The sequence below is a fragment of the Lemur catta genome, chromosome 11 (genome assembly GCF_020740605.2).
Source record: "Lemur catta isolate mLemCat1 chromosome 11, mLemCat1.pri, whole genome shotgun sequence".
Taxonomy (NCBI): Eukaryota; Metazoa; Chordata; class Mammalia; order Primates; family Lemuridae; genus Lemur; species Lemur catta.
The window spans coordinates 92807052-92819432 of record NC_059138.1 but is presented as its reverse complement, the minus strand read 5'-3'; the positions used below and the strand labels follow the sequence as shown (position 1 = coordinate 92819432).

General features: G+C 31.8%; 1 protein-coding gene across 2 annotated transcripts in view; it reads left to right on the top strand.

The window, feature by feature from the left end:
* LOC123647347 (zona pellucida binding protein) overlaps positions 1–12381 on the top strand; it is a 121353-nt gene that overhangs the window by 34944 nt on the left and 74028 nt on the right. For both annotated transcript variants that reach the window (XM_045564721.1, XM_045564722.1), the window contains 2 exons: positions 475–693; positions 11213–11289. In XM_045564721.1, the coding sequence (XP_045420677.1) occupies positions 475–693; positions 11213–11289 (296 nt within the window). The remainder of the gene's footprint in view (positions 1–474; positions 694–11212; positions 11290–12381) is intronic.

The window sequence follows — 12381 nt, the reverse complement described above, 5'->3', positions numbered from 1 at the left end:
TTTATTAGAAGCATTCCTTTTTGACTGTCGTAATTATATGACTAATTTATTTGAAGATGAATATTTAAACTTAGAAAGTGGCATAATTGAGTTTGAGCAACATAGTGTAGTGCTTAAGAGCACAGGCTGTGGGGCCCAGGCTCCTTAGGTTAGAATCTTAGTTTTGATAGCTTAGGCATTGGGCATGTGACATAATCCCTGTCTCCCTCAATTTCTTCACGATGGATATAAAAGTCATACCAATCTTAAATGATGTTTAGAGATTTAATTGAGTTACTATTTGTGAAGTGCTTATCATAATATTTGGTACTTAGTAACTACTAGGTAAGTGTTAAATAAAAATAAATATAGCTGTATGTAAAAACATGTATCAAGAATTCATTCCAAATAATGATTTCTCTTGAATAGTTGCAATATATATTTGAATTACTTAAATAATCATGTTTGTGTCTTTCTCTGCTTAATTTTTTACAGCTTATCGTGAGCCTCATTATTATTACCAGTTCACAGCTCGATATCATGCAGCTCCCTGCAATAGTATCTATAATATTTCTTTCGAGAAGAAACTTCTTCAGATTTTAAGCAAATTGGTTCTTGACCTTTCATGTGAAATTTCCTTACTTAAGTCTGAATGTCATCATGTTAAGATGCAAAGAGCTGGTTTACAAAATGAATTGTTCTTTACATTTTCAGGTAAGTATAAATAATTCCTTAAAGGAAAACAAATTGAAGACACATAGCTCATTTTAAAGATACGTTGTGAATTACCAGCAGCATTTTTATAATATAAACACTATAAATCTGAATATATTTTATGATCTCTACTTTGATTTAGTACTAATAGCCCCCAAAATAAAATTCTCCTGATTCATGCACTTAATGACAAAAGTTTGCTCTCTCAAATAACTTATTCCTTGGTATGATAATTTACTATAAAGTGGAATTTAGTATAAATAATGTCTATCATGATATTTATAGATACTAAGATTTAATTTGTACTAATTGTAAGATGGGTTAATATCATAGAGCAGAGGAATCATTCAGCTTAGTGTGCTTTTTTTAATAATGAAGAGTGGAAAACAAAGAATTGGACTTGATATCTAAGGAATTAAGATTTATAAAGGGTCTGTTTATGAATGAGCACTTAGGAATAGCTATCCATGTGTTTTTAAGCAGTCCCAGTGGCAATAGGATGCTCCTCTCTTGTCATGTCAAATGCTATTGCTTGATATTTTCCTTTCTTTCTTCCTCCTCTTTTCCCTTGATTCCTCTTCTATCAGTGTTTGATTATACTTACTACTTACCCACTTCCTGACTTTCCCTTTCTTTTTTTTTGGCCTTCTAGGCTTGAAATTTTAGAAACACAATTGAGAGGCATGAAGCTTTAAAGGACAACCAGAGAAGTTTAACCTTATTTTCCCTGTCTTTTCTATTCTCTTCTCCAGAAAAACATTGAGAGTTTTTCTTTAGTCCCTGAGACACTGTTACCAGAGATAGACTTTAGCTCTTCAAGGACCCATTACTAGCATTCACAGGAGTTACTCGATCTTCCTTCCCTGATCTGTTTAATAGATGGATGAGTCCCTAGAAAACCTGAAAGTATACTTGAACCAGTAAGAGAAAATAGGTGATATTGAACAGAAAAATGAACCATTGTGTGCTTTATTTGCATTTCCCTAATTGCTAATATTGCCAAGCATCTTTTTATGTGCTTATTGCCCATTTGTATATCTTCTTTGGAGAAATGTTTTTTCAAATCCCTTCTTACTTTCAAATTGGGTTGTGTGTCTTCTGGTTGTTGAGTTGTAAGAATTTTTTATAAATTCTGGGTACTAGATCTTTATTAATATATGATATGCAAATATATTCTTCCATTTTGTAGGTTACCTTCTCACTTTCTTAATAATGTCCTTTGATGCACAATTGATTTCAATTTTGATGAAGTCCAATTTATCTTTTTTTTAATTTTGTTTCTTATGCTTTTGGTGTTGTTTATAAGAATTTATTGCCAAGTCTGAGGTAATAAAAATTTACCCTTTTTGTAGTTTTAGCTCTTTCATTTAGGTCCAAGGTCTATTTTGAGCTAATTTTTGTATATAGTGTGAGGTGTGGCTCCATCCTTACATTTTTGCATGTATCCAGTTGCCCAAGGACCATTTCTTGAAGAGACTGTTCTTTTCACTGTGAATGGTATTAGCACCCTTGTTAAAAGTCAATAAGCCGTAAATGTATGGGTTTATCTGAACTCTCAGTTTCATTCCATTTTTCTGCATTTCTATACTCATGTTGGTACCACATGATTTTGATTACTGTAGCTTTGTAGTACAGTTTGAAATCAGGAAGTGAGAGTCCTCCAAATTTGTTCTTCCTGTTCAACATTGTTTTAGTAATTTGAGGTTTGAAGTTAAGTCATTAATTTGAGATTGTACTTCTCTTTTAATATAGGTGTTTGCACCTATAAATTTCTCCCTAAGTACTGCTTTAACTGCAATCTATAATTTCTTCATTTCATTTTATTTTCATTCATCTGTAAGTATTTCCTATGGATTATTTTTTGGCCTGTTGGTTGTTTAAGAGTATGTTCTTTAGTTTCCACATATTTGTAAACATACTAGTTTTCCTTCTGTTATTGATTTCTAGTTTCATTCTTTTGTGGTCATAGAAGATACTTTGCATGATTTTAACCTTTTTGGAATTTTTGTGGCTATATATATGATCTACCCTGAGGAACGTTCTATGTGCACTTCAGAAGTATGTGTATTCTCTTCTTCTTTGGTGGAGTACTCTGTGTACATCTTATAGATCTAGTATTGTTCAAGTGTTATATTTTCTTACTGATTTTTTGTCTAGTTTTTGTATTCATTATTAAAAGTGAGATATTGATGTCTTCAACTATTGTTAGAAAGCTGTTTTTCCATCAGTTCTGTTAATTTTTGCTTTGTATATTTTGAGCCTCTGTTGTTAGAGGCATATATGCTTATAAATGTTATATCTTATGAATTGGCACTTTTATCAAAATATAATGCACTTATTTGTTTCTCATAACAATGTTCAATTTAAAGTCTATTTTGTCTGATATTTCTATAGATCTGCTCACATTTTCTGTTTCTTCTTGAGACAGTTTTAGTAGTTTGTGTGTTTCCAGCAATTTGTCCATTTCGTCTAGGTCTGATGACTGTTTACATGAAATATATTTTTCCATCCTTTTACTTTTAACCTATTTTTGGCATTTAAAGTGAATCTGTTGTAGATAACAAATAGATCCTTTATTTTTACCCATTATGCTTACTTCTGCCATTTAATTGGAGCCTTTCAATTAAGCCATTTATAATTAAAATTATTACTGATAAGGAAGGACTTACTTTTGTCTTTTTGCCATTTGTTTTCTATATATTGTATGTCTTTAATTAATAGACTTTCTTATTAGAGCAGTTTTGGCTTTACAGAAAAATTGAGCTTCTGGTTCTCTTACATTGATCTCTTTATTTTTTCTTTCACCAGTACCACATTGACTTGACATCTGTAGTTTTATAGTAAGCCCTGAGGTTGGGTAATGTCAGTCCTCAGTTTTTGTTGCCTTTCATATTGTGTTGGCTCTTCTAGGTCCTTTGCTTTTCCATATAAATTTTAGAATCAAGTTTTAGATAAACACAAAATATCTGACTTGGATTTTGTTTGGGATTCAGTTGAAACTATGCATTAAGTTAACAGTAGTTGGTCTATCTATCTGTGAATGTGGATTATCTTTCCATTTACTTAAATCTTTGATTTTTTTATCAGAATTTTACATTTTTCCTCATAGCTATTTTACATATTTTATTTTGCATTTCATTTTTTGTTAATGTAATGGTATTGCATTTTTTATTTCAGATTACAATTGTTCATTGATAATACATCGAAAAGCAATTGACTTAGTTTTTCTAAATTTTTCTGTTGTATAAATTTAAGGTATACAACATGATGTTTTGATACACATATTAAAATAATTACTACAGTCAAGCAAACTAACATACCCATCATCTCACATAGTTCCCTTTCTTTTTGTATGTTTGTGTATGTTAAGAGTACCTAAAATTATTCTCTAACCAAATTTCCAGTGTATAATACAGTTTTTTTAACTATAGTCCTCATGTGGTACATAGATCTGTAGACTTATTCATCCCACTCAGCTACAATTCTGTACACTTAGACCAACATTTCCTCATTCTCCCCACCCCTCCCTTGCCCTGATAACCACCATTCTGCTCCTTTTCTATGTATTTGAGATATATATATATATACATATATATATATATATATATTTATATTCCACATGTAAGTGAGATCATGTACTATTTTTCTTTCTGTGTATGAATTATTTCACTTAGCATAATGTCTTCTGGGTTCATCCATGTTGTTGTAAATAACAGGATCTCTTTTTATAAGGGTAAATATTAGTCCATTTTTTGTGTATGTTTATATGTGTGTATATATTTATCCATTCATCATCAGTGGACACTTTGGATATTTCCATATCTTGGCTATTTTGAATAATAGTGTGATGAACATGTGAGTGCAGATATGTTTACAAGGTTATTATTTCATTTACTTCGGGTGTATATCCAGGATTGCTTGGTCATACGGTAGTTCTATTTTTAATTTCTTTGGTAATCTTGATACTGTTTTCCACATTGGCTGCACCAGTCCATATTCCTACTAACAGTGTATGTGAATTCCAATTTCTCCACACTCTCTGCAATATTTGATATCTCTCATATTTTTGTAATAGCCATTCCTAACAGATATGAGATGATATTTCATTGTGGTTTTGATTTTCATTTCCCTGATAATTACTGGTGTTGAGCACCTTTTCATATGACTATTGGCTAGTTTTATGTCTTCTTTGGAGAAATGTCCATTCAGATAATTTCCAGCTTTTTTACTTGGGTTATTAATTTTTTTGCTTCTGAGTTGTGTGAGCTCCTTGCATATTTTGGATATTAGCCCCTTATCAGATATATGGTTCCAGAATATTTTCCCCCAGTCTGTAGGCTGCCTTTTCATTTTGTTGATTGCTTTCTTTGCTGTGCAGAGGTTTCTTAGTTTTATATAGTTTACACTTAATTATTTTTGCTTTTGTTGCCTGTGCTTTTGGTATTCTGTCCAAAAAATCATTGCCAAGACCATTGTCAAGGAGTTTTTCCCCTGTTTTCTTCTAGGAGTTTTATAGTTTCAGGTCTTATGTCTTTAATCCATTTTGAGTTGACTTTTGCGTATGGCATAAAATAAAGGTCAAATTTCATTCTTTTGCTTGTGGATATCAAGTTTTCCTGTTACAATTTATTGAAGAAATCTTTTCCCCATTAGGGCTTCTTGGTGCCCTCATTGAAAATTAGTTGGCTGTATATGCATGGGTTTATTTCTAGGTTCTCTATTCTGTTCCAATGGTCGGTGTTTCTATTTTGATGCCAGCAAATTACTGTTTTGATTACTATACCTTTGTAGTATAATTTGAAATCAGAGAGTGTGATGCTTCTAACTTTGTGTTTCTCAGAACTTCTTTGGCCATTTGGGGTGTTTGTGGCTCCATACAAATTTTAGACTTTGTATATTAATCTTATATCGTGCAACCTTATTATAATTGCTTATTCATTCTAGTTTTTTTGTTGATTACTTGGGATTTTCTACAAAAATAATGACATCTGTGAACAAAGACAGTTTTACCTTTTCCTTTCCTATTTATATACCTTTTATTTCCTTTTCTTATTACATTAGCTAAGACTTCCAGTATGTTGTTGAATAGTACTGGTGACAGGGTGTATCCTTGCTGTGTTTCTAATCATAGGCAGAAAGCATATAGATTTTCACCATTAAGTACAATGGTAGCTGTAGGTTTTTTATAGATGTTCTTTATCAAGTTAACTTGATATCAAGTCCTTTAACTCTATTCCTAGTTTGCTGAGAGTTTTTATCAAGAATGGGTATTAGATTTTGTTCAATGCTTTTTCTGCATCCTTTGATAAGAGCATATGATCTTCTTTATTCTGTCAATGTGTTTTGGTATTTACATGTTGAATCAGCTTTACATATTTGGTATTAGTCCCACTTGGTCAAGGCATGTAATTCTTTTACTACATTGTTCGATTTGATTTGCCACTATTTTGTTGAGGATTTTTATATGTTTATTAGAGATATTGGTCTATAGTTTGATGACCTTGTTTTTGTCTTCTCTGTTGTCCTTTGGGTGTCCTTAGATACTTTTTCCTGAATGAGACTTGCAACGCTTTCCATTGTAATTCCATTGCATTATGAGGAATACTGCAAAAGTGATAGTAATATGTGCCTATGTGTATGTGTGTGGGGGGGTAAGCATTCTATAATCCTATGTTTAGCTCTCAGTTTTTTAGAGAAAACTGTGTCCTTTGAGACCTTCTCAGGTGTTTTTCTCTCCCCCAGTTTACCCTGAGAAGAGTAGAGGTGGTTAGAGTTGGATATTTCCCTTCCCCTGGGTCATTTAGGCTCTGGTAAAATATTTCTCTTGAGGGGAGGCTTTTGTTAAAAATGCCCTTGGTATACTTCACATGTTCTTTGCAGACTTTGTTCTTAGTGTACTTCACAGTGGTTGTTTTTTTTTCTCCTTTTGCCAGAAGGGGATTTTTCTCTAATCTTCACCATGAGAATGTGTTAGGATTCCTGGCAGTAAAACTCATGAAAGTTTGGAGGCCCCCCCTAATGGGCCTTCTTGGAATTTTTAACTCTGGAGCTTGCCCACACTGAGCCTCCAGCAATCCCTCAATTATAGTTTAAGACAGTCTTAAACTATAGGTTCCCCACCCCTGCTTAAGTTTTTGTACTGTTAATGTCCCCATTGGTAGGCTCCTGCCACTAGTAAGCTGTGATTCTCTGTACACACCTATCTGCCTCTACAATTTTATAGGCACCGGTTTGCCTTGTGTCCTCAATTTTCTGATGGGTCTAAGAAGTGTTGATTTTCTGTTTGTTCAGCCTTTTTTTGTTTGTTTTTGGTATAGAAGTGACAGCTAACAAGCTTCTTTGATGTCAGAATGGAAACTGGAAGTCTTCTCATGCCTTTTTGGTTCCCCAGTCCCTCTGTTACTACCTTCATTTGTGTTTAACTAGTTATTTATAGAGTACCATTTTAATTTCCTCCTCATTTTATTTTCTAGGTATGTTTTAGTTATTTTCTTGGTGACTACCCTGAAGAATACAATTAACATTTCAAACTTGGAACAATCTAGCTTGAATTGATTTCAACTTAGTTACATTAGTATTCCAAAATTCTCCTATACAGTTTTTTTATTCCCTCTTTATGCTGTTGTAATGATAACATTATGATACATTGTGTGTCTACTAACATAAATTTTATTATTATTATTTGATTCATTTTAATCATATAGGGAAAAAGAAGAGTGAAAAAAAATACCAGATTTTATATTTACCTATGTACCTATATTTACCTCTTATATTTACCTATATATACTTATGTGGTTAAATTTACCACTGTTATTTATTTTTTGTATCATATCAAGTTACTATTTATTGTTCATAAACTCTTATTTTTGGAATGTCTTAGTTTCTCCTTCATTTTTGAAGGCTTGTTTTGCCAGATATATGGTACTAGGTTGAAAGTGTTTTTGTTTCATCCCACTGCCTTCGAGCCTCCATGGTTTTTGATGAGAAATTTGATGTTCATCTTATTGGTGACCCCCTGTATGTGACAAATTACTTTTCTTGCTGCTTTAAAAATTGTATCTTTATTTTTTGTTTTTGACAGTTTGATTATAACGTGTCTCAATTTGGAATTTCTTGCATTTACCCTGTGTGGATTCTGTTAATTTTGTATATGCAGATTCATGTCTTTTATCAAATTTGGGGAATTCTGGCCATTATTTCTTCAAATATCCTTTCTTCCCTTTTCTCGTTTATCTCTCTTTCTGTGCATTATGCATTTGTTGTTACACTTAATGTTGTCCCAGAGGTCTCTTAAGTTCTCTTCATTTTTTCTTATTTTTTTTTCCTTTTCTTCTCTGACTGGAAAATTTCAGTGAACTATATTCAAGTTCACTAATTCTTTCTGAAGCCTACTCAAATCTGTTGTTGAAAAACCTTTAGTGAAGTCCTCATTTCAGTTACAGTTTTCTGCCCCATAGTATTTATTAGATTCCTTTTATAAATGTTTTTTTTTTGCTTTGTTGATGTTCTCTGTTAAGACATCATTTTCTGATTTTATTTAGTTCTATTAATATATTATGATTTCCTTTAGCTCTTTGAGCGTATTTAAGGCAGTTGATTTAGATTTTTTGTCTAGTAAGTCCAATATCTGTGCTTCCTCAGGGACAATTTCTGTTATTTTTAGTTGTCTGTGAATGGGCCGTAGATTCTTGTTTCTTTGCATGTCTCCTAATTATTTTGGTAAAATCCTTACATTTTTAAATATTTTAATGAATACTCTTGAAATCAGATTTCTCTGCCTCTTTAGTTGTTGCTTGTATGGGTTGTAGTTCTTTATTTGTTTATTAACTTTTCTACTACATCTTTCATCAGTTGTGATGACCCAAAGTTTGTTTTACATTAATTTTAACTTTTGTTACCCTTTTAACCTTTGAAGTCTCTTTAACTGTAAACTTTGTGATTAGCTAGTGATTTGATAGAGATTTCCCTAAATACTGTATGTAAGTCATTTTCTATTGATTTAGCATTCATTTGGTTGTAACCATCTGATCATTTTCCAGAGTTCTGACAAAGGTTGATTCTGACCATTTTTGTCCATTTTTCTATGTTACTGTGGAAAGGTATGGCCTGACATTTTCCTCTCCACCTTTTTGCTGTGTCATTTCTATCTTCTTCGTTTTTTAATCTTGTAGAAAGCTTATCTTACAAAAAGGCTAGGTAATTTTATATAGGATGAAGTTAGTCAGCTAACCTAAATAAAGAGGGCATATACTAGGAAACAGAAGCTCAGGAAGAGATAGCTGATGCAGAGAGCATGAGTGTCATATGGTTTGTCTAACATGGTGGGGAAGAATAAAATTGGAAGTTGCCAGTATTAGTACTGGATTTCACTCTAAACAGTGTCTTTGATGTTTTTCACTTGAGTAATCTTTATCTAGTTAAGAAACACCCTGTATTTCTTTTAATTCTGCATTGTGGTTTCTGAGAGTTTTGCTTTAGTTTCATGATTAGTAGATTTTAATGAATTCTTTAATTTTCCTTAAACTTTTATAAGGGTTCAAAAGTAAAAAACAATGTGCTTCATCATGATGATTCAATTTCATAATCATGTTATGATGCATGAGTTCCCTCACATCTGCCATCTTCTGAATTACTTTATGGATGGTACTATCAAAAGCTGCAGCTTAGGTAAATAATATTTGAAAGGCTAGGCTACATTTTTTAGTGCTTTTCATAACTCCACATATATTTCTGATACATAAATTTAGAGGTTTGACTTTTCCTGGGCCTAGAATTATATAGCTTCATTTTAAAAGTACTTAAGGTAAAAATAGGCCATATATAAAACTTTTTTGCCCCCAATCAATGGACTACTTCAAAGTCTGCCTCAAATTAAGTGTTCTGTCTGAGTTTACAAAAATCACTAGGATGGATTGTGTTGTCTTTCTGTGATATTTTATAATACCTTATAATATCAGTTCAGATGGCAACAGGGAAGTTTTACAGCATGTATGGGTTTGGGAAGGTATGAAAAAAGTATATTGAAATAACAAAATAAAGGTTTCCCAGTATTCTGGTAGGATACTTTGCTTATTAATACTTTTACGGTCAATATTATGATCTTCATATCAACACATATCCATCAAACATATTTTACGTAAGACATTAGGCAGGTGTTGGCAATGTAGAGTAAGGATCTTTGAAGGTGGTCATTTCTAGTAAAAAGAAAATATTCATGTAATAATAGGGAAGGTTATATAAATATTATAGAGAAATTACCAGTTGCTCTTTTGGTTCTAAGGAAGGTAAGATGTTATTAAGGTGATAAACAATAATGGAGGTCTATAGAAAATAAGTGGTGTTTTGAAGGAATTCTATGGAAAATGAACAACTTAAACTCATGTGCACAGCCAGAATAAGGCATATTTGGTCTAGGATGGCTAATAGGTAGCATATGGGTTGAGTTATGGGGAAAATAAAATTTTCAAGATTGTTAGTGGTTAAATTATAGACAATTTTGATTGTTAGGCTGAAGTATTTATGTTTTTGACCATATTCTTATAGCTGGAAAAAATGACAAAAGTTGCATTATTTAGCCCCTTGTTTTACAGATCAGGGAGTGAAAATCTCCAGAAGAGATTGTACAATATGTTTCTGTTTCTTAGTGATATACCTAGGGCTGAAAATCATATTTTTTCCATGCATTTTGTTGAATAGTGGGGAATAACTGAAGGTTTTTGAGCTAATGGTAATGAGATTGATGCTATAATTTAGAAAGATTAATTAATGGAAATCCTTGAAGTCATTGTTTTTTGTTATTCCTTCTTTGATTTTTAAGCTTTGGTAGTACAATAGGAACTTTTCTCAGATGATCTTGCCAAAGACATTATTCATTTACACATTGCTAAATCCAGTGATATTTTGTTGGTTTTGTTCACTTATCTATCCCAAACACCTGGGTTAATACCTGGCACATAGAAGGCTCCTGGTAATTATTTGTTAAATGAATGAATGTGTGCGTGCATGAATATGTTTATCATTTCAGTTATTATGGCCACTACCATAGTTCAACCTCAACTCCATGCTGGTGTTGTATCATAGTTTATGTTACCTCTATCACTTTGTAGCTAGAGATTAAGAATTTAGTTAGTCAAATGACACACACTATATTATATGGGTAAAGTTAAATAGGGTATTGAATGAATACACACACATTTATATATATTACATACATATATAAGTTATAAAAGTTGTAGTAATTCTATTCAAATTTTATGAAATTAATAGCCAAATATTAATTATCAGGAAAGTTGATTAATTCTTGCGTTCACTGTATAAGTGAGATTTTCCTGATTTATGTAAAGCAAATATTTGGCTTAGGTTTTTTGCTGAAAAAGAGTGATTTAGCATTAGAAAAGCTGTTAATTTTTTAATGGAAGAGAAATATTATAGAAATTATCTGTTACATTTTTCAAAAGTCAGCTTAAATATTGTGATATAGGACATTAGACCCATGATAAAATGTAATGTATTTTCTCAGTTTCATCTCTAGACATTGAAAAAGGACCCAAGCCATGTGCAGAACATAATTGTGAGTCTTCCAACAGACTATCTAAGGTATGTTTGGGGAGGCTGGAAAAAAGAAAAAAAAAATTGAAAGAACATGCCCTATGTATGTATAAGTAAGCATCTTAGCTATTTATAAAATACATTGAATTCTCATAGTTAGGGATTTCAACAATAAGAATAAAATTTCACCCAATAATAATTATAAAATTGAATAGGATTTATATCTTTATAAAATACTTTCAAATTTGGCATTTTATAATTGATTATATGAATAAGAATAATTTTCCATTTATTTGGCATTATTTGCTATTACTAATTAATTTATAATTATTATTTAGGTTAAAATTCTGTACATGTTACTCTTATCCATCCTAAGTAATAAGCATATTGGAATTATATAACATATTAACTATTTTCATATTGTTTTATACCCAGTATCTTGTGTATATGCTTAGGACAAAAATTATGCTATAACTTCTAAAAGCAATTTAATTTAGTTTTCTTTTTTTACATTATTCTTTTATTTAATTTCAAAATATTAAGGGGTCACAAATGTTTTTGTTACATGGATAGCTTTTATAATGCTTAAATCAGGGCTACTAGTGTGCCTATCACATGAATACTGTTCATTGTACCTGATAGGTAGGTTTTTACCCCTCCCCTCATCCCCCATCCCACATTCTTGATTTCCAATGACTTTTACATCTTTCTGTGCCCATGTGTGCCCATCGATTAGTTCTAAATTATTAGAGGTACATATGGTGTTTCTTTTCCATTCCAGAGATAGTTGACTTAGGATAATGGGCTCCAATTCTATCCAATTTACTGTAAAAGACATTAACTCATTCCTCCTTAGGGCTGAGTAGTACTCCAGGGTATATGTATACCAAATTTTGTTAATCCACTCATGAATTGATGGGCACTTAGGTTGATTCCACACCTTTGGAACTCTGGATTGTATTGCAATAAATATTAGAGTGCCAGGTGTCTTTTTGATTTCTTTTCCTTTGGGTAAATACCCAGTAGTGCGATTGCTGGGTCAAATGGTAAGTCTCTATTTATTTCTTTGAAGAATCTCCATACTGTTTTCCATAGAGGTTGTACTAATTTGTACTAATTTGTTGTCTTGCCAACAGTGTA